At 47.4% G+C, this 26,973-nt stretch overlaps 1 protein-coding gene across 3 annotated transcripts in view; it reads left to right on the top strand.

Annotated features, from left to right (window-relative positions):
- Positions 1–6,518, top strand: part of Usp6nl (USP6 N-terminal like) — a 124,120-nt gene extending 117,602 nt beyond the window's left edge. For 2 of the 3 annotated variants that reach the window (XM_005383896.2, XM_005383897.2), the window contains exon 14: positions 3,282–6,518. In XM_005383896.2, the coding sequence (XP_005383953.1) occupies positions 3,282–4,687 (1,406 nt within the window). In that variant the 3' untranslated portion in view covers positions 4,688–6,518. The remainder of the gene's footprint in view (positions 1–3,281) is intronic. The other variant, XM_005383898.2, reaches the window with a different exon arrangement.
- Positions 6,519–26,973: the final 20,455 nt, after the last annotated feature.

Here is a 26,973-nt window from a genome sequence, read left to right as displayed (position 1 = left end):
GTCCCTTCGCCTCTGTGCACCACCACTGGCCGGACTTGTTGGCTCTCCTAATGTTCGGTTCTGTAAAGCTCTTTGTATTTTAGGAGGCCCTTTCTTTATCCCTGTCCATTACCTTCCTCTCGCCTTACTGAAGAGCTTTGCTCAGGGGAGGGGGCTAACGAGGACATGGCTTCCACGAGGCTTTGTGCATTTGAGGGGTGGGTACTTCTTACACGCAGGCGCGTGATGAGAGGTTCCATTAGATTTAACGTCCTTCTGTCTGTACTAGGTCCCACGCACGCAAACCCTGCCACATCCAGTTTCTTAACTGCTTGGGTGTGTGGCCATCATGTTTCTACCCTGCCGGTGCGGGCAGTGCGTCGTTACTGTAACTCGTGAGTGAAATGGGAACGGAGGCTTGTCGCCACCTTCCTTGTCATTCTTGCCATTATTTCTACAGTGTGGCAGGCAATGCACGAGAAAAGTCAAGTCGGTTAAGTAGGTGATAGTCTACTAGGAGGAACGGACAATACAGTTAAGAAGGACTGAGATGCCCCTTGGCAGATTTAGAGCAGGCGCAGGGGTTTTGTTTGTTTGCCACTGCACACTTTAGCTTTTTGGTCCATTCAGTAAATGGAACATGTTAAACTTTTCTCTTAGTTCTCATATGATGTATAGATATACAGAATATTAATTACTCTTCCTTAGAGAAAGATTTGTGTCTACTTGAATATAAAACAATATTATGTAAAGGAAAATACAGTTTTGTCCTTTATATTGAATAATTAAGTCTCCCACATGCCTTGCATTTTATTTTGCACCTGAAATTGCATCGTTTTTTCCATTACTTCTCGATTTCTAAATGCCCTCTCCTGAGAAATACATACATTGCCCCCATAGTCTCACATGTTACTCCATGTCCTGTTGCGTTTTTGCTGATATGTGCCTTTCCTAAAAGATGCCAGAGTGAAAAGTCTGGATGTTCTAACACAGGGACAGCCTGTGGTGCTCTCTCGGACTTATTCCCCACCTTCTTTTCACCCCACTCTGAAGATTTTGTTCTGTATTTTTCTTTTTTCATTTAAATCTCTTCCACTACAGCGGGTCTTTGTTAAGCCCTCCTTCTGCCTTCTTTACCTGTCCTCCTGTCTCACTGTGTAACTGGCAGCCAGTGGCTCTGCCTGAAGAAGAGGAACCAAGGGGAGGGTGGGCAGTAGTATTCGTTATGTGCGCCCGGCTTTCCAGTGGGGAAGAAGGAGGCTGTGGAGCGAGCGAGTGGCGTATCTGAGTAAGTACTGTTGGAAGAAATGTGAAGCTGTGCGAGCCACGGTGTGGCCAAGGGATGGGCTGCTTCACTGGATGAGCGTGTGAGGTCTTCCGGAACATCCCATTGTACTAGCTGTTTTAAATGAGAGCATGTGATGGGCATCTTTGAGACATTGCAGTTTAGAGGATGCAGATGAAAGAAATGTAATTCCACTTTGGAAGAGGAACAAAGGCTTGATTATATAAACCCCAGACAGGTAGATGTGATATCTATCTAAGGCAAAAATCAACAAATGGGTTAACTGAGAAATGGATTTTGAGCACTTAGAAAGCAAAGAAGATGGTCACCAATCATGGCTTCACTTTTTATCACTGTTAGTAAGTAGCTAGAACATCTGTGGAAGCACTTTGGAAGCCAAGGTCAGATTGACCACTCCCAGCCTTAAGATGGACCAGAAGACACAGAAAATGATATTCAGGGATCCGTGAAGTAGGAATTCTAGATGCTTCCATGGGGTTGTCACTGCCTAGGCCTACCTTCCACGTTTTCTTTGTTTAGTTGTCTACTTGATGTGATTACATAAAATAGGTTTTAATTACTACAGTCGATTTGATTTACATTGTTGGCATTAAAAGTGTGCTGGAACCATAAGAGTACATGATAGCTAATAAAACAGGTGGCCTTTTGCTAACGGAAAATGCACTCAATAAGATTTGTTTTTTATTAAACCAGTTTCGAGATTTAGGATGTAGAGCTCAGGGTGGCGGCCCTTGCCCACTTTCAGGTGCATTGAGTTTTCATGAACTGAGCTGACCCACACGGAAGCATTGGCAGCACACCGAGCACCTGCAGGACGCTGGAGCCTGCTCAGCACCGCCGGAGTGTGCTGTTCCAGGGAGAGCACACTCACCAGTGGTTCTGTTTCAGATCTGTTCTGCTTTTGCTTTTGTTTAAATACTGCTGTGGAGGATTTCTACAATCGTTTAACATAGTTTCCTATGCATTACAAGTTGGTAGCCCTCTCTGCAGGCTGGCAAGAGCCCTGGAGTGGAGAGGGGGGTTTTCTTCCTGAGCAGCACGTCTTGCAGGCAAGAACTGGCCGCTGCTTGTGCCACAGTTCCTCTTTGCTTTTAATGTCTTTCTTTTTTTTTTTTTTTCCTCTGGTACCGGGAACCGAACTCACGACCTTGCGCTTGCCAGGCAGGCGCTTTGCCGCTGAGCTAAATCCCCAGCCCCTCCTCTTTGCTTTTAAATGGTGCGTTTTTATAAGGTTCCTACTTGCCAGCTTGAAAGGGGCATTTTGATGGTGAGCTGTTACTAATACCTGATGGAAATCAACCAGCCAGTGCATTCACCAGTCAGATGACTGGCTCCTGCCCTTGTGTGAGGGAAAGAGGACTACGGGAAGGTGCGTGCATTCAGGTTTTCTTCTTCACAGGCTCTTCTGTTGTGGTGTGGAGGGTTAAGCCCAGGGCCTCACGCGTACTAGACAAGACCTCCTCCCACCAAGCCACACCTCTAGCCCTCCGCTACATCTTTTTTAGTCTTCATAATTTCTGTTTGTTGGGGTTATTGCCAACAGGGAAGAATGAATTAACATATTTATATGAAAATAAATTGGTCATTATTTGTAGGGGTGATTAAAAAACCTTTTGAAGGTACTAGCTGAGCTTTATTTTTACTGCTTATTAGTTTTTAACCTAATGAGCTAAATAACTACTTGTGAATATCCTTGACATGGGCTACATTTAAGTCAACTTTCTTTGCCCATGTATTTTATATGATGACTAGTCAGAAACTAGGCTGGTAATAGTCATTTCATGTAGTGTTCAGAAAGCAAGGAGAGTTTCCATGATGGCGAGCATGTTTAGAGTTTGAGTTAGAATTTGAATGAACTTTTCCGCTGTGGTCTGTCTATTCTGGAAAGATGCAGGGACGTTGTCCATTCCCTCCCGTTCTCACAGTAACAGCGTGTCTGGTTTGTGCACTGTTTACTCAGCATTTATTTTACGTACTCATTTGTTTCCTCCTTTAGGTAAAGAGGACGAATATCCAAAGAAACCTTTGGGACAGCTTCCACCTGACTTTCATTCTTGTGCTATCAATCACATGAGCAATGGGCAAAGAAGTGTGGGCAGGCCCAGTCCGCACATAAACAGCAGAAGAGAAGCTGGTTCTCACAGATGGCATGAGCCCTCACCCCACCATCAAAGTAAGACTGGTACACCAGAACGAGTGCGGCAGCTCAGACAGAAATCAGTGGATGAAGAGAGCAAAACTCTTAGAGACGAGGAGAATTTTCAAAGAAAACGTTCATCAGGTCCACAAGACACTTCCAAGCCCTATAACCACGCAGCTGCTAACCAAAATAGCAATGCTACTTCACATATCAGGAAGGAATTTATGCCCAGATGGAATAAACCATCGGATATTTCAGCTGTGGAAAGAACTGCCAGGCATGTCGTGGAAGGCAGAGGCAGATCAGTGCACCCTGCACTCACAGCCTCCATTCCAAGTTCTGCTGACGCTCGAGTAGCAAATGCAAAGCAGAAGATGAAGGTCTGGGATGGTGATGATGGGAAGCGGGGCTCTAACGCATCCCAGTACGATAACGTGCCTGGGAGCGAAAACGAGAACGGCGCTTCTGTGGAAGAGGCCCTCGAGAGGGCCTACGCTCAGAGTCCAAGGAACGTCATCTCTAACAGCCCAAGGAAGCACGCTGAGCCAGGGTGTAGCCCACCAAAAGTGTCCAACAAGTTTACTTTTAAAGTCCAGCCTCCAAGCTATGGGAAGTACCCATCTCATTTAGAAGGGGAAGATCAAGGGACCATGCAACCTCCATCCTACAGCAATCCCCCTGTTTACCACGGAAGCTCTCCGAAGCACCTCCCTCCTCCTAACAGCTTTGTGTCTCCACAGATTAGTCCTGGAACTCAGATGAATCCTTCCAGGAGACCTTGTGGTTCTACGCTTTCGGTTGATATTTCTCCAGAGAAATCGTACAGCCGCCCAGCCCCTCTTGTACTACCATCTAGTCGAATAGAAGTCCTTCCTGTTGGTATTGGTGCTGCAGGGTACTCGGGCAATTCAGGGTCACCAAAGAATGGTAAATTCATCATTCCTCCAGTAGATTATTTACCAGATAACAGAAAATGGTCGGAAGTTGGTTATACGTACAGACCGGAGATGCATGGGCAGTCATGGACTGGTGATACTAATCGCAGCCACTTCAGCAATTTACCAAAATACTCAGCCTTTCAGCACATGCCCTTTCAGGACCATAACCTGCCAGCAGTTTCAGTGGATAGCCCAGTGCGGTATAAAACTTCAGCTGTAGAAGATGCCAGTCCAGCCGGGTATCAATATGCAGGGCCCTCGCCTCCCGCATACCACTACAGAAATCGGGAGGGAATCTCTGTTCAAGAGTCAGTATTGCTGTGAGAATTTATCTTTACTAAAGACAAGAGAATACAAACCATATGAAACCTACATTGCTATGTTTTAATTGCCAAAGCAGTATTTTATATTATTGTGAACAACTCGCACAATTCTAACGTGTATTAGTGATAAGAATATATAGAAACATTTTCATTCCCATGTAGATGCTGCTTAAGATGAGCATTTTAAATTGTGTCATCACTGAACCTCTAAAAATGTAACCTGGAAACATAGCAATAGCATTTAGGGATTCACACACTGATGATTCTTTGCTCAGTTTCATTTACATTCTTCCACCCTGGACGTTTTTACTCGGTTGGCCCATTCTGTTTTGACCAATGTTATAAAGCATTGGAAAATTGTCAGATATTTTTAAGGCTCTATGTGGTGTATGTGTCTTTTAATAGCTATTATAATCATCTATACGTACACACTTGAGCACAGAATTGAAATTTTTTTTAAGCTATTTTCAATCTAGATCCATGAATTTACTCTTCTTTTCCTTATCTTTCAGTCCAGTTTTGTCCCCTTCATATTTTTAACCCAAAACCTAACCTGATTAAAAATTTGCCCTGACTTCATTAATGCATCTCAGCAAGTGCTCATCCTTCTCCTTCAGCTGCTGCCATTTTCTTTCAATCGGAAAATTAAAGACATTGGCGAGAAAAGCTAACCACTCAATGGTGCTTAAAAATTGGGGCAGTCAGGGCAGAGGCGCAGCGCTTGCTGTACCCTTACCCAGACCAGCTGCAGTGCTTCCGCGCTCTGTGCCGGCTGGGAAGCCAGGGAGCCGTCGCTGCCCAGCACTGGAGCTCTGCAGGGAAGGCTGCAGCTGACTGGGGGGCGGCTGTGCGGGCGCGGGGTTGGCAGCGTGGCCCCCCAACCCTGCCCCTTCGTCCTGTGGCGCCTGTCGCCCACGGCCCAGGCAGTTGTTACCTGACCCATTTCTGACGCTCTTTAGAAATGTAGTCAGCTTGATATTGCTGCTCATACCAGGCCTTTACATTGTTTATCCATGTTAAAATTGTAAAAAAAAAAAACCCTAATTATTAATAGGAGTCTAGAATTTTGACCCTTTTAAAATACTGTGTGACTTTTATACTTTCAAAGATCTTTTCTCCTTTTTCAGGTTTATAGTTAAAAAAAAATCAGTGCTGTCTTTAAAAATATTCTATTACACTACAGTTAGCAAACACTGGCGAAGTTCTGGACACTCCAACGAAGTAGGACAGTGTGTTGGAGGGGAATGCTTATTCCAGCATTACTTTGCTCATATTTGCGTAACTGAAAGTAGATGATCTGACATTGATGGTTCTTCCTGTTGCAAGTTGGGGCTGTAAGCTTTTGAGGTACAAAAGTATGTGTTAAAATGGAAGTAACATTTATTTAGCTAGTGAATGTGAGAATATTTTTATGTATATAGTCTACTATAATTTTAGTCAACTTCTAATGATGTTACTAATGGCAAATCAAATGCAGTGTATTAAAGCTAAACACTACACTGAAACCCAGAATGCTGATAAAATAACTGGGCTCTTGATTTAGATCATGTGGAAGCTGAGAAATAAATGTATATAAAAATATAGCAGATTATATTAAGTCCAATTTTTAAACTGTTTCTGTGACTTGTAATAAACCAAGCTGTACAATTTAGTTTATGATAGTAGCATCTGAGCTGCTCCAAAATATATATCAACAATGGTAAATACTGTAGATTTATATATATGCGCAAAATATATATATACACACGCATACTATTTTCTTATGTCATCTATGACATTTTTTACTTGTATGCTTTTTTGATGTGATTTTTTAACATGCTAAAAGTAATTTGTTTTGTCTTTTGTGTGCATTTATTTTTAAGATGGCAAAAGTTCTGTATCTGTGATGCTTCTAAGGCTAATTCTCTTTTAATTGAGTAAGTGTTGCCTGGTATTCACCCATAGTGCTTTATATGTGTTATAGTTCTGTGTTGTATGTTTTATTAATTTGTAGTAAGACTGTATTTAGAACTACATCACCTTTTCTTTATTTAATGACATTATTAATGGCGATAAGGTTTTTTTTTCATTTTAAAATGTACCTGTTAGTTTTTTAAGTAGGAAATTTTAATTTGAGATTTTGCCACCATACATTTTTCATCTTTTAAATTTAGTTTTAATAAAAGATAATGAAGTAATGGTAAAAGGTGAAATAATACTGGCAAAGTGGGCCAAAATATATTTCTGTAAAACATTTTGTAAAGGTGATTTTACTCTGTAACTGGATGCCCATAGTCTATTTTTTCATTGGTTCAATCTTTTCTTCCTGAGTTTCGCCCAACATGATAAGCATTTTGGAATGGTTTTTATTTTTATGATTTACTTGAGAACTTAAAGAAACTAGATCAAAGTTCTCAAAAGCTTTTAAAACTGACTCTTGTAGGTTTTTATTTTTTATTTTTTTCCTGTAACGGGAATCAAACTCATGACCTCGCGCTTGCCAGGCAGGTGCTGTGCCGCTGAGCTAAATCCCCAGCCCTAGGTTTTTATTTTTTAAAGGATTATTTAAAAACGAATAACTTCTTAAAGCTGGGAGGTACATACAAAGTCAGATCAGCTTATCCATGATAAGTTTCTTGAAAGAATGGAAAGAGATTGAGTCAGGACATTTCTGGAGAAGAAAAACAAATTTTTATAGGATGTAATTTTTTTTCCATTTTAAGACAGTTCTAGCTTGTGTCATACTGAGCGTAACTGTGAAGCTGACTCTCACAGCTGTAGTCAGCTGAGACTCTGGTGCCCAGTGTAATATAAGCACAGAGACGGTGCCGTGCAGCACCTCTGCAGTCGGCAGCTTTCATCTCCATGACTGGAGTGGAACGCGCTGTCTCCAGATGTGGCTTTGCTCACAGGAGACCAGCAGCTTCCTCTTCTGAGCATAAGGTGGTTTTTCTCAGCTCTTAGAGTCACACCTCTATTTTAATGTGTATTTGATGGTGTGTTTGCACTTTGCTCTTACTATGGTTAGGATTTGGGGATTCTTAAATTTTATTTTAAATTGTCCTTAAGTAGATCTTAAATTTCTAAATCTACTGTGGGTATTAGTGCTTATTGACCAAGTAGAAAGGCTCAAACTTTAAAGATGACCTAAGGTATTGAGAATGAAAAAAAATCCATTTAACATTTTTTATACATTTTACATTTAGAAAGATTTTTATTTTGATCTATAAATGTACTTATCATTACCACCAACTTATAGATAAGAAGGCTAAGAAACAAAGGAAGTTTTTAGATTTCTTAAGAGTGAATCTTGACATTTGCTGCTTTTTTTCCAGTGAACTTTTAAAGATTTTGTCTAGTTGGGTCCCACCCCAGAATGCTTACATCATAATATCTAGTATGGAATTTAAACATCAAATAATTGTATTTTCCTCCATAATTTAAACTTTAATCATTAAGTTCTTTGTTACCCCCCCCCCCATCTTATATTCCCATTTTGGGATAGCTCAAAAATCCTTCACAGATCAAGTTGCAAAGCTTAGAAAGTCTGATGTCAGGAAAGCCAGGAAATTTTTCACGGGAAAGATTTAATCTCACTAGCTATCTGCGCACATGTCAATGAACTGTTCCCAGTCGTAGTGTGAATGCAAGGTAGCACGATCCTCTTCCACTTATTTGCTGCTTCCAGTAGTCCTTCAAAAGCAGGTGGAACCTTACTAAGATTGCCGTTTCCTACACAACTTCTGAGGGTGAACTCCACAGAGACCAGGTCATGGAGGGCCAAAGGAGTGCCTCACCCTGAAGGTGGGTTCTGCCACGGTCACGTTTCTGTTTCCTCATGGTCCCTGCGGCAGTGGAGAACCGGTGTGAGGTGGGGGCCAGAGGGAGCCGGGGAGACCCAAGGCCAGGGTCACTGCGGAGCTTAAGGCCAGGGAAGAAGTGGTGAAGGAAAGGTGATTGAGAACTAACTACTAAGTGAGACTGGCCAGACTTGACACAGTCATCTGAGTAACCCACTAATAAAAAGAGCTAAGCTGCCTGAATGCTTGCATGTCCGTTGCTGTGCTCGGCATTTTCCTGTGTCAACTCTGGTTCTCACGGGAACTCAGCAGTACATACTGTAATTCCCAGCTTACACTGAGAAAACCAAGGCCCAAAGAAAAGCTAGTTAAGTAATAGTGACCTGATTTAAGGAAGTGCAGCGGACCTGTCATGAAACTCACCCACTTTAAGTTTCTGTTTATTTTTTTGTAGTAGTGCAGTCATCACAACTAATACCAGAACATTTCCAGCACCCCAAAAAGACCATGTTCCCGTTTGCATTGTACCTACTTCGAGCCTCGGGCAACCACGGATCCGCTTTTGTCCTGATGCGCTCTCTCTGCGCACTCTGTAAATGGAACCAGAGAATGCATTTTTTTGCATTTCGCTTCTTTCTTAGCAGTGCTTTTGTACGTATCAGCAGTCTCTTTCCTTTTTATTACTGTCTAGTATTCTGTTGTACTGCTGCACCACATTGTGTTATCCCATTGGTACATGAATTGTTTTCACATCCTATTGTGGCCAATTGTGTACAAATTTTTATGTGGATGTATGTTTAACTTTTTAAGAAACTTTGCGACTTTCCCAAAGCAGCTATACCATTCCCCACCTCCTACCCACAGTGCAGGAGGGCTCTAGTTTTTCACATCCTTGCTAACACTTGGGATTTCTGACTTTCTAAACTTGTTGCTATAGCCATCCTAGTGGATGTGAAGTGGGTCTTACTGTGGCTTCGGTTTGTATTTCTCTGATAACTAATGCCGTTGGCATCTTTTCATATGCTGTGGGCCAGTTGTATTTGCCCTTTGGTGAAATGTCTGTTTACATTTTTGTTCTTTTTAATTGATTGTTTTATTATCAAGTAGGAAGAGTTGTTAATATATTCTGGTTGCAAGTCCTTTATAAGAAATGATTTGCAAGTAATTTCTCCTATCCCATGACTTGTCTATAATTTAATAGTGTCTTTTGAAATGCAAATATTTTTTATTTTAATGAAATCTAATTTATTAGTTTTCTTGTATAGACTGTCTTTTTTAGTACTGTATTTCTCTGCCTAAGTTGAGGTCACAAAGACTTTTTCTCCTATGTCTTATTCTGAAAGTTTTATACTTTCAGCTCTTAGGACCGTGAGCCATTTTGAATTAATTTTTATATAAAGGATGAAGTGAGGATATAAATGCTAGAGGACAGCTGGTGACCTTGGCACCATGTGCTAAAAAAAGACTTTTCCCACATTGCACCTCTGTCGGAAGTCACTGGAGCGCATGTGCAGGAGTTTAAGTTCTGAAATCTGCTAAGTGTACATTCTCCAACTTCATAATTTTTCATATGCGCAGATAGAAATGTTAATTTTTCATATTTGGCTATCCTGGGTCCTTTGCATTTCTGTATAGAGTTTAGGATCTGCTAATTAGTTTCTGCAAAAAAGACTACTGAGATTTTTATAGGGATTCTTTTGAATCTATACATGGGTTCAGGAAGATTGTCATGTTAACAATAGTGAATCTTCAATCTGCAAACATAGACTGTCTCTCCATTTAGTTTCCCCTTTCATTTCTCTCAGCAGTGTTTTATATGGTATATGGCTACACTGCTTTTGCTGAAGTTAGTCATAGTTCACTCACTTTGGAACGGGGCCGTTCTCCTCCGGACGTGTGCCCGGACACACCCTCCTGCTGAAGGAGAGAATGGGCCAGGACTGGTGTTTCAGTCCCCACGCCGGGGGGAAGAGTGGATGATGGGGCTGCCACGTGATGAAAGGAGTTCAGGAAAAGGAGCTCCGGTGGGAAAGCAAGTTCTGTTTAGACGTGAAGAGCTTGAGGGGTGGGGACTGACAGATGGTGCTGTCGGACAGGCAGTTGGCTGTTCGGGGGGCTCGGGCTCGCCAGCGTGAAGGATGTACGGTCGGGAGCGAGCCCCACCCTGAGAGAAGGCAGGCGAGCGGAGGGTGGTGAGTCGGTGCTGCCAAAGCAGCCGAAGCCGGTTTGAAATTAGAAGTCATGAGTGATAACATTTGGCAGAGTTTCCTCTGACAAGGAGCAGTGTTCCTTTGGATTGATGAGTTCAGCACAGTGGCCCAGAGGCTGTCAGATCTGTAGGGTAGTCTCAGTGAGTGGCTGCTGAGTGTGACTTAAGGCAAGCTATATTCGTTTTGTGGGCCCACTCCTCAGCTGTAAAGTAGGGGCATCTAAGAGGTCCTGGGGGGAGGCGACAGCCTTCTGACTGCACCAGATTCGGGGGCCCAGAGACTGCCGTCTGCCTTGGATGTGGACTTTGCACGTGTGACTGGCTGCTGTTTTAGGTCCTGGTGAAACTGGAGTGGGACCTGGTCCTTGTGGAGCTTACATTCTGACCTCCTTCCTCATCTGTAAAAGGGATATTGTAGTTTTCATTTCGGTTCTGAGGACTGAGGGAATGAAAGTGCTTGGCACGGTGTCCTCTCATTCGTAGTTTGCCGTACTATTTGTGATCAAGGCACACAGTGCTGCGTTCTGCTGACCAAGAAGGACCTGGCCTTGTTTACATGGACCCGAGAATCTAGAGGAGCGTGGAGGTACAGGCAGTAACCTTGCAGAGGATGCGGGAGAAGGCAAGCGTGCTTGGTACAATTTGAGAAGATGGTACCAGGGCCGAAGAGGGAGATTCTCCAAGAAGAAGGGTATGCTCAGCTGTATAAAATGCAGAACGGTCAAGTGGTGTGAGACCGAAAGGTCAATTTGAATTTCACCGTTAGGAGCTGTGTACTATGCTGCTGTCTCCTAGAGCTGCAGTCACATTGCGGTGGTCGCAAAACGCGCAGAGTAGTTAGAATGAAGGCTGGAGGAAGTCAGAGACGGGGAGGGCGGATGAGTTACGTGGAAAATTGCTAACTGGAAATCAGTTTGACTTCAAAATTCTCAAGTTCCTTTACACTAAAACCTCTTGGTTTTATTCCAGTTTGTTATTTTATGTACTCTTAAGTGTTAACACAACTATTAAATTTCCTGTAATTCAGATTTGGGTTTATTTGGAGAAAAATCAATATAACCTGAGGCATCTGGGAGAAAACTACACCACTGGTGAGCATCATTGGCTTTGTAGTTAGACGGTACTGCTATGAAGAGTAGGAGATGTGATTTAGACATAACAGTATACAAAGATGAAAAGATTCCCTTCTCCATAAGCTAAGTATCAATCAGTATTTGTCTTAGTGACTGCCTCGTTGCTGGGACACAACACGTAACACAGAACTAAAGGAGAGATTTATTTAGGGTCGTGTTTTAGTCCACAATTGTGGGCTCCAAAGTAGGAAGGGCAACGTGGGAGAGTCTGGTGGAGGAAGACGGGTCGCTTCATCGCAGCCGGGCATCGAAGAGGAGCCAGGAAGGGAGCTTCACCCTTCGGACCCCGCCTCCAGTGAACCACTTCCGACCAGGCCCCACCTCCAGCCTTCTAGATCTCAACCATAAGGGCACTGAACAGAAACGCTAAATCCGTGTTGAATTAATACGCTCTGCACATACCTGTGTGAGTCTGGGCAGACGGCTGAGCCCGTCCAGCACTTGTTTTCTGTGTGCACACGCGAGCTGGAGGTGGGCAGTGGGAGGTTCTGCTCCAAGACTGAGGCCGTTTGTCTCCTGTGTACTGGGCACGTGTTGGGCTAGCAAAGCAACAGTGAGCCAAGATCAGGCAGTGCGTCCCCTTGCAGAGCACACTGGTGGGGAAGGCAGACACAGGCTGCCTGGCTGCCCACGTCTATGGCAAGGACCACGAAGGAAGGGCGCCCAGAGTGCTGAGTGCCTTTAGCAGTCATCTTAAGCCTTGAGGTGGCCATTTGGGGGATGCGGTCATGATAAGGAGCAGAGGAAACTGGCTGGAAGCCGGGAGAAATGAGGCAGCTTTTACTTTACCACCCGGGAGCAAAGAAAGCCGAGTAGCCCGTACTGACACAGAGCTGCAGTGGCAGGCATGAAACCTCGTCAGCCAGCTGTGTCTGCACTCTCAGAGTTACCTTTGAAGAGGACAGTGACAATGGCCCCATGAATTTGTCAGCTTGCTAGAATGGACCTGGAGCTATCAAATGTGCACGGTAGTCTGAGATTGCCCCTCGGTGTGACCTTGGCCGTGTCACACTCCCTTTCTGGGCCTCACTTCGCTCAGCTACAGAGTGTGGACAGAGAAGGAGGGACAGACGCGAACACTGAAGACAATGGACTTCCTCCGTGTCTGCAAAGAAGAACCAACAGGAGAGCTCCCAAAGTACTGCAGTCTGGGCCCTTCCCAGAACAGTGACATCAGGGCCATGCAAAATCAGGCCTGGGAATTAGATTAGCTTTGTGTTTTAAGTTAAACACCGACACAGTGCTATGATTCATGATGTGGTAATCTAATCCCTAGAACCTAACTTGCCCTTGTAATGCAATTGTATAGAAGTTTGCTGCGAGAAATTGGAGCATTGGGCGTTAGGCCCTTGCTAAGGAGCCATGAATGACCTGGCTCTGTTAACAAGCGAAGTGCTTTGCCCCTGAGGGAAGGCAGGGAGCTGGTGCTCTCCACATTTCTTTTTCCTTCCAGCTCCACATCTGGTCAGGAAGCCACCTTAAAACCATGTTAGAGGGTGTTTTGCTTTGAGGTTTGAGTGGTGCAGTGGAAAGAACACAGGCTTGAGAACAAGCTTGGAGGCAAGTCTGCTTTCCCACTAACCTGGGAGGACGGAGTCTCGTGTGCAACGGGAAGCCAGGCCTTGCCTGCCACGGCGCTGAGCAGCCTGGGGCCGGGTCTCCGGGCAGTTTAAGGGAGGAGTGTAGACGTTAGCATTGGGCGTCATGTTCTTAAAGAAGTTTCCTCTGCAGACTTGTACCCTCAAATGAAATGCACGCCAAGAAAAGAAAATGTACAAACGAGCACGAAGCTATTAAATATGTTCTATATTCCTATTAGAGAAATGATACTGAAACAACGATTGGGAAGGACAGTTGGCAAAAGGGAGACTGTACTCTGCTAGGGAGAGGAAAATTGCACTCTGAAAATGTTCTGCTTTTCCATTGTCAGAATTTAAATGTTCTTTGATCTAGCAATACTATTTGAGCAGAAACACGAGTGAGAAAAGATATGTAAAGGGATGTTTGTAATAGAAAAAAAAATGTCCACCAGTAGATGAGAGGTTAAATTACAGTGTATCCTCACAAAATATGTAGGTAACTGCATTACCAATGTGGAAAGATACGTGAGTTACTACAAAGTGAAAAAAGCTACGAAACCATGTTCCTGTGGTCCCTCGCTGACTTTCAGCTTCTGGCTTTGCCTCTGACCAGCCTGGCAGCGTGATGGTGTCGAAGGTCGTGAGCGGGTTGGGGATGGCAGTCGCTAACTGTGAGTGAGAACCGTGAGCCCCCAGGAGGCTCATGCAAAACTGTGTTTGCTCCAGGACTTTGGGGCGTTTCAGGGCAGATTGTGAAGGAAATTTTGAAGGGATGGCCTTGCGTCTGGGACATGAGAGCAAGCCATACTGAAACAAGATGCGGGGGTGAGTGTGGGTAGGAGCAGAAGTCCCAACAAGGAGTGGGGGCGGAGGTGAGAGGGAAGTGGAGTGTAACGGCCTCCCCAGTGACTGTAAACAAGCATCGCTGTGTTTTCAGACTCCAGTGAGGGCTGCTCCTCTGTAGGGGCTCTCGGACTGCTCTTCCTCCTCCGTACACGCCTCCTCTCATTTACTGTGTGTCAGTCTGGGGAAGGGTGGCCCTGAAAGACAGCAGGTAGCCTCTGGAGCCCAAAGTCCAAGAGAAATCATGTTCTGATTGTCCCAAGGCTGGCATGGTCCACGGATGAAAGCATGCTGCATTTTACTATTGAAGTGGAGGTCAGGATGAGGCCCAGTGACTGAAAGTTTGAAAAGCAGTTATAATAATAATATGTTAAAGGCAAATGTCTCAGAAATACGAAGCCCTCGACAGATGAAGAGTCTCAGATCAGATGCCTCATACTCTCTTCATGCTGAATAAATCAATGTTGGACTTAAAGGCTTCTTTTTAAAAGCATGTCTAGGAAGCCAGTCCTTTCATCCCTGGCCACCCCTGATCAGAAACCACAGGAAGGTGTTTATTGATTTCAGAAAGGAGGTAGAGGAGGTTTTAAACCTGGATTGTCCTGTCCCTTAAAAATCATCGGATGATCCATTAGTAGAGAGTTTATGGATTGCCAAAATAGTCTCTAAGATTTAGCCACTGTCATAGAGTTTTCTGTTTGTATTTTGTTAATATCATGTTCATAAAAATACACAATATTATATGCACAAAAATAAAGAATATAAACCAAAATCAAGACAGTTCTTTTAAATTGAGCATGTGTAGCTTTTGAAAAATACTTCATACTGATTTTTATTTTTAAATATCTTTGCAGACCAGGAGAAAACTGGGTCAGCCCTGGTCTACGTACAGCACTTCTGTGCCCTGTTTTGTTTCAATACCAGAAGATATGAGCAGAACCAGGTGGTTGATAGAAAATTAGATTCTTTAGCCAAACCAGATGCTGAGCTTCTGCCCAGAATCACTATACTATTAGAAGTCCTGGGGACTAATAAACATACCATAACTATTAATTTATGGATAGGCTCTCGGAAATAACTTTAGAAAAGGAATTCAAGCTTGAACCAGCCTTGGTCACACCAGATGGAGTGTACATGTTTGGTCAGAGTCCCTCAAAGAAAACTGCATGATGTATTTTTTTTAAATCCACTGTAGTCTACAAATTAAGTTTGAGGTAAGCCAAAAGAAGTGCAGGAAATGGGAACCCAACTGAAGCTGATGTAAGAAGTCACGAATGGTGTAAAGAAAGTCCTTTGCGGTGGTATGTATTGGTAGGCGTCAGGGAAAGGTTCTGTCCACCTAGAATCCAGTCACCAGACAACTTCACATGTGGATCGAGAGGCCAAACAGAAGCTGGCCTGACCCAGCAAGTGTCCGACAGCTGGAAGGCTGTTTGGGACCCCTCAGGACATCTCAGGTCACACCCAGGGTCAAACTTATTTCTGTCTTCCAGTGGTCTCCTAGTTTGTGACGGGCATTTCACAAGTGAAGGAGCAAGCCCAGAATCTCAAGGGACTTGCGGTCTCACAACTAGGCAGGGACTACACCTTTGTCTTTCCCAAGCCGTGCTCTGTCCTGAAGCGGAGTGACAACCTCAAATCGGAAGCAGGAAAGTGGATGCTGTAACGTGCACTCCTCCTGGAGCCAGCACACCCCAGCCTGACAGCAGAGGAGGGGAAGGCGGATACACTTACAACCAACCTGCAAATCCAGTCACAGATAGTCAAAAGATGATACTTTGGTCATCGAAGTAAAAGCCTGACAAAACAGACTTCATGGTGTTACTGTGTAGGCTGGTACACATAATGCAGTCCCTAGTGTCACTGACTGTCCGCCTTGTGCCAGTAAGGGCCCGTGAAAATAAAGTTAAATTTTGTTCACTAAGCTTTAATTAAAACACAACCCCAGGGCCAGGGGTGTGGGCACACACCCGTAATCTCAGCGCTTGTGAGACTGAGGCAGGACGATCACTCCAAGTTCAAGGCCAGCCTGGACTATATAGTGAGAGCCTGTCTCAAAAAACAAAACGATACAAAACAACCCTCCTTGAAGTCTCTAGTAGTACTTGCTTAGATCGTTAGAAAAATGAAAGTGTTCATTTGAACTGGAAGTCAGACTATGCTCTCAGTCGTCCAGGTCACTGATTCTAAAACTTTAATGTGCACACACGTGACCCGAGGGTCTTGCTGAAATGCAGTTTGTGACTTTGCAGCTCTGCCATTTACTCTGCGATTCTGCATAGCTTACAAGCTCCCAGCTGCGGTTGGGGCTGCCACTGTAGGGACCACACTGAGTAGCAAGGTTCAAGGCCAGGGGTCCTAAGAACGGTCAGGAGCAAGTGCAGGTTCCTGAGGCTCCTCCGCACCTCCTGCGCCCTTGACGGCCTGAGGCAGCCGCCCATCAGAGCAGCGTCCTGCGCCAAGCTGTGGAGATGAGATCAACCGTTTGCCTTCTCCCTCCTCGTCTCCGCAGACCTCACTCGCTTCCCAGGCTCAGGGCCTCCGACGGGTCTGTTCTGGCTGTTGGGGATGGTGCTTTTCCTTCTGCAAGGGCAGCTCAGCAAGCCCTTGAGGGGAAGGGCTAAGTGGTTACCTTTCAGGGTGGTTTGGGGCAGCTTCGGCAAGTGGAGGAGGTGCCCGTCGGCGTTTTCTCCCTAACACGCCGTCTCCTTTCCTGTTTGCATGCAGATGGGCCACACCATCTTAGCAGCCGTTCCTGGGTGGACAGCTCCCTCTCCTTGTTTACTCGATGTGGGTTCCCACGGGCAAGGGACATCATGAAATTTAGCTTAACCACGCTGTGTGCTGGAAGTTACAACCTACCTCAGCCCTTAATTAAGCTATCAGTTAGGGCTGTATCGAGGCCACCTGCTGTGCCGCGGCCTTGTGCCATGTGGAAGTGCCAGCACTGGCCAGCTTGTCCCCGCACAACCCAGGGCTCTCCTGAGTCTTCAGTCATTGCTCGCCTGCCTCCGCTGGCTTTCTAAAGGATTGTTTGAAGTCCACCTGTACGCAGGTTCAAGTCAACCACAGACTTGAGCTTCCAAGGGCTCTGATTCCCCCAGCAGAATGTTGGTTTTGACCGTGTGTGCACAGGGGCAGCCCCGCTCCTTCTGTGAAGGCCCTCGAAAAAGAAAAACTGAGTTAAAGAAGGGAAGAAGGGGAGACCCACTGCAAGTTCACCTTTGTGATCCAGGTGAGTGGTTAGTAGCATTTGTTGAATGAATACATGAATGAAAACAAAGCAAGAAGAAAATGGCTCTGTATATGAAGTGTGCATATCACCACGAGTGTCTAGTGGCCCAAGGCTCTTGTCTTATGCATCCTGGGTGCCTGTGGACACATCTTCGTTGTTCCCTCCTAAGAGGGGAAGTCTGACTCGCTTCCTGGGGTCATAGCGAGCTTCTCGGCTGTAGCGTGTCTTCCTTCAGGTTGTAGAGCTCACAGCTCTGGTATCAACCAGAGCCTGGACTGAAATCTGTCCTGACTCAGCCCCACGTGTCTAGACTGTCCGGCTGTTGGAGTGTCCGTGACACGTGCCTGGCCCACACTTAGCCTGCCATGTGTGAGGGTGGTGGTGAGTGAGGTGGGGGGCCTGCCACTGCGCATGCTAAAGCCCTTCTCAAAGAACTGGTGCTCCCGGAGGAGGACTCGGCCTCCCACACGCTGTCCCCTTCACCTTGGGTACCGTGGGGCTTTATCCCAGATGTTAACTGTATCCCCATCTAGCCGGGGGGGATGACCCCTGAGGTCACAAGGAGTGTGAACCCGGCACTGATGGTGAGCCTACTCCCTGCTCACTCTCGATGCAAGACAAAGGGAAGGGCCCTCCAGGAGCCAGCTTACCTTGCTCTCCCTGGTGAGGAAGTGCTAAAGGGATCTCTAGTCTAGTTAGAAACTGAGCAAGGGTCCATACCTCATCAGCCTGGATATTTTCCTAGGCTGCTCAAAGCAAAAAGTAACTGTCTTCTAGCCCCTTGTCCCCTCTCTCCCTCCCCGCCTTCCTTTAGGTGTGCATTGAGCATTTTCTTCGTGTTACACAGTTTCTGGGCCCTGGAAACAGCAGTGACAAAACAGTTAAGGCCCACAATCTCAGGGCCTCTGCCCACCGGGGGAGGCGGACACAGCAGGGCCATGCGTGGTGTCTCAGAGGTGCAGCCTGGAGGAGGAGGGATTGAGAGCCTCTGCTGAGACCACAGTGAGGACCTCTCTGAGACGCTGCCTTTGGAAATACCCTGGACGAGGCTGAGGAACAAGCCACCCAGGAGACTCACATGGGCAGTAGGAGTGGCACGCGTACCTGCTGTGAGGCAGGAGTGCCCTGGTGTGCAGGGGGCAGGACATGGAGGAGAGTGGAGATTCTAAAGCAGAGACCAGGCCACCAGCCCAGGAAGTCACCGGGAGGACCTGGCTTTCATCTGAGAAAGATGGGAGGATTCTGAGCAAAACCCAGGTGTGGCTTCTCTCACAGTTCCCCTGGCTGCTGGTTGAAAAGTTGCCTGGTCGTAGGGCGGTGGGTAGCAGCAGGCAGGAGGGAGAGCAAATCCCGGCTGTCAACAGAGGAGAAGCGATGGTGTGGACAAGGCCGGAGCCCTGAGGAGGTGACAGGGGCCAAGTCTGAACATGGTTTGAAGGTAAACCTGTCCATCGGGCTGGGTGTGGAGTGCCACAGGGACGACGCCATGGGTTTTTCGGGGGACGTTTGAATTATTGGAAGGGTAACACGACATTAACTGGGAAGGGGCAGACAGGTGCCGAGGAATGACGGAAGCTCAGTATGGGCCACGTTCATCCAGAAAGACAACAGCCTAGCAATGAAGCTCTTCCTCCGTGACGGCTTGGTAGCAAGCATTTAGCAGGGACAGCAGCATTGGTATCTTCCCCGTTTGAAGGTAAAGATGTTGGGAGTTTGCCCACTCATAGCCATCGCAGGCCTCTGCGACTACACTGACACTGCTTCAGTTAACTCAGCTTCGCCCTTTCCAGGTGGGCACTGCTCCTCACACTGTTATCGAAGATAGGAGTTTTCTCCATTTTCCTTCTCAGGAGCGGGAGATCAGCAGCTTTGTTTTGCTACTAGATTTTCCAGATGCTCCAAGGGAACCTGGTAAGTTGGGGACCAGGCACAGGAGCGGATGGTGCTTTCAGCACCTGGACTGACAGTGCTTCTGGCTTCTTGGCAGGTAGAAGCCAAGGAATAGGTCTCGGGCCCAGGGATGGCCAAGAACAGGTATTTGAGGTTAGCAAGCGGGGAACCAATGGGACAGCATCACTATAGTAACCAGTGGGACAGTTGGAAGACTGGAAGCCACCTGCTGGGAGGGAAGTGATGTGAGGCCAGGAGTGACGGCACCGCAGGGTGAAGTCTGTGAGGTCAGGCGGCTTCTGGTTCCTGCTGCCAAATAACAAGTCATCCCCCAAAATGTTACGATGTAACCATCGTGCAGGTAGGACCGGCTTAATTGTGTGCTCCTATGGCTGAGAAATCTCTGGGGCTTCTTCACAAGCATGACACTGGGGCTGGGCTGGGACCCCTTGGGCTCCTCACCCTCAGAGTGTGTGTGTGGTCCCTATGCATGGTCTTTCAAGCATTGTGTCTTCAGGATGGTGACGCTTCTGACCTCGTCACTCAGAGTTCCAAGCCGCATGTCCCTAGAGAGAAAGACAGCGGGAAAGCTGTGTCCCTTTTCTTTCCTTTTTTTTTGGTACCGGGAATTGAACTCAGAACCTTGAGCTTGCCAGGTGGGTACTTGTGCCACTGAGCTGTATCCCCAGCCCAGTCCTTTTTCTAGTCTGCCTTGGTTGCCTCTTCCGCGGCTGCCTGCTCGTTAGAAGCGAGTTCCTGGAGCGTGCCCTCCTTTGCAGGTAGGAGACTCAGATTCTGCCTGTTGCTGGGGGCAAAGATTGCAGCACATTTCACACCCCGTGGAAGCCCGCCATAGTCTGGGGACCTTTTAATTATGCAACAGAGATTCTCTTGATGCTCGCCATGGCTGGCAGTCCTCGCGGATGTGTGGAGGAATGGTGTGCCGTGCACACAAGTGGCTACATTTTCTGAGACTGAATAGGAAACCAGGGAAACCCTCTTTTTTTCCTGTGACTCAGGATGGTGTACATCAGGAGACTGAGCAGCAAACAAGAACATGACCTTGACTTTGGTTGAGTTTGGTTTGGAATAATAACTGCAGAAAACGTGTCGCTGGGGGACGGTGGCTTCTGGCCTGACTTGTTGCCAGTTGCCGCCCTGACAGGTGGGACAGTGACTCGAGCCCTGACACATCCAGCTCTTTCCTTCCACTGATGTCAGCGTGAGTAGCATTGAACTTGGGGTTCCTTGTGCTGAAATTGGACTACAGATAATTGTTAGGGGAGTCAGGAGGCTTAGTGAATTCCAGTGAACTTCCAGGCAGTATTTGAAAGACTCCTGTAAGGAAACGGACTTCACCATGGGATTGGGGAGCCCTTTGTGGGCGCCACTTGAGTGATGTGGGGAAGGATCAGCAGTGTCACTCTAGCTGGGGTGCTGGAGCTCCCTCAAGAGTCTACTTATACTCGGTGGGGCTTATTTAGCACCCAGTCTTTTGCTAAAGGCCCGATAACCCAACAAGCTGGGAAGTGACAAAATGGAGCACTATCAGCAATTCTTGCTCACTGCAGCTACTCCCTGAAAGAGGAGCGTGTGTCCTCCTGGGTCCAGTTCCCTGCACTGTCCAGTGTGGTCTACACATAGGTCCAGGTGTCACCACGTTGGGGTGACTCCAGCTGATAAAGCACCACTGACACTGGGCATTTTTCCACATCGAGTCCAGCATTACTGAGCTTCTGCTAGGCTGGGCAGAGTCCCCTGCACCTGGCATTTCTGATCACGAGTCTGGTGATACATAGCTGGGCAAATATTGCAGGAGTTATGTTTAAAAAATAAATGAGGTCTGGGGATGTAGCCCAGTGGCCGAAGACTTGCCTAGGGGTGTGAGGCCTGGGCTCAATCCTCAGTGCTAAGAAATAAATAAAAGGGAGAGAAAGGAAGTAACAAGTTTGGAAAACTGAGCTCAATAAAAATAAGTTGTTTTCTTTTTTTAAAAGAGGGATTTATCAGGACATGTAATGTGCCACCATGCGTTGTGAAAATCTATACAGCATTTTTTTACATATGATTTGACCATCAGACCCATTTTCTCATGATCCTCCTGGGTGAAGAGTATGCTAGTGACCACTTCGTGGTGCACCGCCTAGACTAGAGCTGCTCAAAGCTTGACTGTCGGAACAGGGCCACTCAAGGGTGAGTGACTACTCGTGGGCAATGAGCAGAGAACAGAAACAGCACGCAGCTTTTAGAAACTTTTACAGCAACTGACAGAAGAACTTCTACATCTTTGGATCTAATCACAAAGTACTGGGGCTGATGTTTCTTTGTTTTATTAACTTTACCTTCCTAGATATTAATTTTTAAGGTACCTAAGTTTTTAAAAAGCCATCTGCTGCACACTGAAAGTTTTAAACACTGGTCCGTCCCCTCACAACTAAGGTGGAAGCCCCCGCCACACCTTGCTAGCATCAAGACTGGAGCACAAAGGTTATCCCGGAGTTCTGACTCCCTGACCCTGCACGGCCGCCATGCTGGCCTTTGACTGCTTCTTTGTCCATTATAACTTTGTCGTATTTGTGCAGATTGTCAGAAGCAGGTTCCTTTGCTAGGTCATTCACCCCTCCATCCATAGTGAGGACAAAGCATCAGGAGCCCTTGCCTTGAGAGAGGGTCCCAAGAGCGAAGGTAACAATGGGAGGGGGGAGAAAGGAAACAGCTTCTGTGAATGAGGAGGGGGAAAGGGTTGGAGAGGAGGGAATAGAAAAAAAAGAATTAAGGTATATTTATATAGGTGCAAATTCCCTAGGGTGAGTCGGAGCACTATTTATGGTAAACATGTACTAATACTTTTTTTTTAAAAGAAGGTGACGGCTACCATGTGCTCAACACCACCTTTGGCTGTTTGTCACCCCTCCTGGCCTGGGTGAGGGGCAGCTCCAAAAACGTCAGAAGGTATGGGACGCTCCCAGGAGGGGGCTCTGGCCGCGGAGGGCGGAGCCTGGGAGGACCTGAGCAGATGCTTGGCCGCGGTTGTCCCTGGTTGTGCTGGCCACGTGGCCTGCTTTCTCCCTCCTCCTTTCTGAAGTGTTCTCCAATAGAGGACTCGTCTTCTAAAAGCAGCAATTTCCGTAACAGTGCTAATTATTTTAATTGGCATTCTCTCAAGGTAGAGCCTTCTTGGCTGCCTCCTCTTGAAAAGCAAATCAGGTTCGGGTATAATGTGTATCCCCACATCAACTTGGTAGTATTTCCTCCTTCTAGCCATTAATAGGCAATGTGGGAGAGGAGTCAAAAACTTCTCAAACTTTCCATTTTTTAGGCTAGAATAATTGCAAGTAATTTTGTTTGTGTCTAGGTAACAGTGGACAATTAGCTTTCTAAGGAAGAATCAGCATTTCTGAGGAAGAAAGGCACGTTATGTCTGAGGGTTGGTCCCTCGTTAAGGTTCTGCACACAGGGTTAGTTTCTCAGAGTCCCACTTGGCTCCATTTTGTCACATAAACCTTCTCAGCAGAGTGTCTTTGGAGGATTGAGCTGTTATCCACAGTGGTTGGCTTTGCACAAGGTCTTTCATTCCCAGATAGCCATGCCGTTTAGCACGTCGTTCGAGTTGCTTGACATCCTCTAAGGACGTAAGCGAGATATCGTAGCCCTGTTCCTGTCCCTGGGAAGTGAGAAACACAAGAGCCACTCGGGAAGGAAACACGTGGCCGTGGGTGGGTGACGTCCTCTTCCCTTTGTGCCCTTCTGTGTGAGCGGGGATAGACACGCTCTTCGGTGCTCAGGGTTCTATTTTGTGTCGTGTTGACTCCTGCTTGCGGTTGGGTGGAGTTTTTGCTATGTGTCCGTCACTGATACCTAGAAAGGAGAGATGGTGGGAACCCTTGAACTTTACCACTGAAACTCCCGGCTGGAGTATGAAGAACAAAAGTAAAAGATTTACGTTTTGTAGCTACGGGTCATTCCTGTTTCTTGTCCTTTCTTTTCCCCTTGTCTACGTTTTAACAAGATCCTATCTATCATCCTATACTTATGTCTCCATCTGTCCATCCATCCTTCCATCCACCCATCCACCCTTCCACCCGTTCTCCTCCCTGCACCTCTATATCTATACATCCAGCCAGCCAACCATGCGTGTATACATATATCAGCTGTCATCAATCAATCATCTACCTATGTACCCATCAACTATCATCTACCTACCCACCCACTGGCCATCCATCCATCCATCCATCCCTCTGTCCATCCATCCATCCATCCATCCACCCATCCATCCGTCCATCCATCCATCCCTCTGTCTATCTATCCATCCATCCATCCATCCATCCATCCATCCATCCATCCATCCCTCTGTCCATCCATCCCTCTGTCTATCTATCCATCCATCCATCTGTCTGTCCATCCGTCCATCCATCCATCCATCCATCCATCCATCCATCCATCCATCCACCTGCTCTCCTGTCATCTAACATTCCTCACCAGCTTGCATGTCCAGCCCTTGCAGTCTGTGCTGCCAGTGAAGCCGCACTTGATCTTCCCATGAATTCCTCATCTGTTTGCTAATCTTATGAATTCTTTATCTTGGGCCCCCTCTTGCCCAGGCTTTCAGACGTCCCGACTCTCCCAAGAGTCTGGGTTTAAGGTTTTTGGATCTCAGGTGTGCCTGTCATGGACCAGGCACTGTGCAGCCCTCTGTTGCCCTCAGGGTGCTGCCCCATGCTCGTCTTGGCACTTGGCACTACATTTCTAGTATAGGACCCTCTACCTTTCAATCCTAAGGTGTGACAGAAACCAAACTGTCCTGAGTGTTCAAAAGCTCTACTGTGAATACATGACTTTGGGGGGTGTTTTATAGCTGAACCACGACAGACCCCAGTCTGAGAGGAGTTGTCTTTCTGTATGAGGAGAAGGACCCCAGAGATCTCAGTCTACCATGTGAGCACAGAGAAGGCCCATGTGAGGGCACAGTGAAGAGCTGGCTGCCTATCATTCAAGAATACACCTCACCAGGAACCAGCCCAGTGGCCCCCTGGCTGGTACCGTGGCCTCCAGAACAGTGAGAAAAAAATACCTTGTGAGACTGCCTACTTTTTAGTATTTGTCAGGATAGCTCTGATGGAGCAAGACATGGCCCCCTTCTGAGATTTACTTTTTTTTGGTGGTACTGGGAATCAAACTCAGGACCTTGTGCTTGCCAGGCAGGTGCTTGTGCCACTGGGCTATATCCCCGGACCAGTGAGATGTACTTTTTAACCAGACTTTTCCTGGCATGCCCTGGTGACACAGGATGGCCGCTTGTGTCCTGGGAGCGCTTTCTTAATTTAGCATCATACGTCATCTGGAGAACTTTCAAAACCAGGAAGTCCTGGCTGTCTTCCATTGAACAATCCTGCAGTGAGCGTATCTCTTCTCATTTCACTTCAAACAGCAAGCAGCAGCCTAGTGGACCCTTCAGCACTCTCACTGGACGTTTCCTTAGCCCCGTCACCCGGAATGGGGCGCAATTTCTGCTTCCCACATTGCCTCAGGCAACAGTGTTGGCCAACTGCCACCACTGTGCAACTATTCCCAATAAACCCTTTTCTGCATCTTTTATGCCCTCACCTGAGGCCCTCTCAAAGACAGTCGTGCTTCCATGAAGTTTTCCACAGTTCTCAAAGTCACCACAATAGTTTCCCCAAATCCTTCCAGCCCAGCTCACCACAGGGCCCCAAAGCCATGACTATCTTTTTAGGGTTCATTCTAGCAGCACCCCAAACAAATTACCCCCACCCGCTGCCTCAGAATGTCGCTGCTCTGTGTAACAGCAAGCGTTCATTATCGTGCGCGGTTTGGCTGCCGAGCTGGTGGCTCTGGCTCGGGCTCCCCAGGGAGGCTGCAGTCACAGCGTCTGCTGCGGCTGCGGGGCTGTGTCTTCGGAAGGCTGCACCACGGCTCCCTCCTGTGGCCGGCAAGGTGGAGACCACTGTTGGAGGAAGCTTCCTTTTCACACGTGTTGTTGTAGTCAGGGTTTGCAAGGGGAACAGTATAATACAGGACACATATTTTATAAGATTATTCATAATTGTCAGCCAAAAAGTCATACACAAAGAGTGCAGGAAATCTGTCCACATACCAAAGACCAAAAAAGTCCAGCTGGGGCTGGGTCCCACAGTGACGTCCTGTGTGAATCCTGCTGAAGACCTGGAGCCCATGCCACTGCCTCCCATGAATGCAGCTCAGGCCCAGAGCCCATGGCAGTATCCATGCAGGCCTGCTTCACAGATCTGCGCTGGCAAGGCCCAAAGGTCGGTGGTGGAAGCTGGGAAGTCTGTGCCGGTGGGATGAAGGACCTGTGCCAGCAGGCTGAGGGATCTGCACTGGAGCCAGGAAGCCATGTGCAAAGTAAGAACCAGAGCTCCCTGAAATGTACCACAGCCACCCTCAGCAATAGTGAGGTCCTGAGCACCTCTGATGAGGAGAACAGCTGAGTTCCCATGAGGAAAGCCAACGCAGCAAGCTTCTCCAGGAGGCCGGCAGTGCACCATCTTCCCTCCGGAGCATGGAAGGGATGCTCAGAGTGAGGACCAGAGCTCCCCCAAAGTGAACCGAGGCCATTCTCAGCGACAACAAGGTCCCGAGCGCCTGCTCCGATGAGAACAGCCGAGCTCATCAGGAAAGCCAGCATGACAAGGTCTTCCAGGAGAAACAACAGCTCGCTACAGCTTCCAACAGCTTCTCTTCCTCTTCTCCAGTGCGGCCTCTTACGCTTCCGGCAACAATCCTTGGGTGGGCTCCCCACCCCCAGCACCACACTGGCTCAATTCAGCTGGGGGTTACAAGTTGACCACCAGCTGTCAGTCCACCATACCTGCGGTTCCCAGCCCAGCGACCTAAGAGGACAAGGGAACCGTGGTGTCTGCTGGGACCCAGTCTCAGAAGTCACACTGTGGGGGGCTGGGGATTTAGCTCAGCGGCAAAAGCGCTTGGCTGGCAAGCGCAACGTCGTGAGTTCGGTTCCTGGTACCGGAGAAAAACCAAAAAAAAAAAAAAAAAAGAAGTCACACTGTGATCTCTTGCTATTGCATAAGCCAGCCCTCCTCGTCATGGAGGGACAGCAGGACTAGGAGTCACTGTGGGGCCTGCAGGGTCCTTCCAGCAGCAGCGCCTCACCCCGTTGTCCGAGGGTCGTCATGCCCTGTGGTTCGTGTCGCGGAGCCACGGCCCTCTTCAGAGCAGCCGCACTGATGAGAAAACAGAACCCTCGCAAGGTCAGAGGCTGTGGCAGAGCCGGGACTGACCACAAGCCTGTCTCTGCAGCCAGGACACTCCTACCCTGCGGCCACCGAGGGCGTGGGGGCTCCCTCCTCCTGGCCCCGCGCATCCCCGGCTCTCTGTGGAAACCTGCTGCTCCCCTCTGCATGGTGGACAGGACAGCAGCTCACGCAGGGACTGGGCGCCCAGGACCAGGACTGAAGGAGGCGGCGGCGGCTCCGTCTCTGCTCCTGTCTGAGTGTGCACCAGGTGTTCACACGTGGCCTGTGACACCCCAGAACCTGCCCGCCAACCTTCCACTCTATCGCCGGGGCCCCTTGGGCCCCACACTCGGAACTGCCCTTCTTTGTGGCACTTGGGCAGG

This window comes from Chinchilla lanigera, unplaced genomic scaffold, assembly GCF_000276665.1.
Source record: "Chinchilla lanigera isolate Chin_1 unplaced genomic scaffold, ChiLan1.0 scaffold00020, whole genome shotgun sequence".
Classification (NCBI taxonomy): Eukaryota; Metazoa; Chordata; class Mammalia; order Rodentia; family Chinchillidae; genus Chinchilla; species Chinchilla lanigera.
Note: the sequence above shows the minus strand (reverse complement) of the source record. Positions and strands in the feature narration are given on the sequence as shown.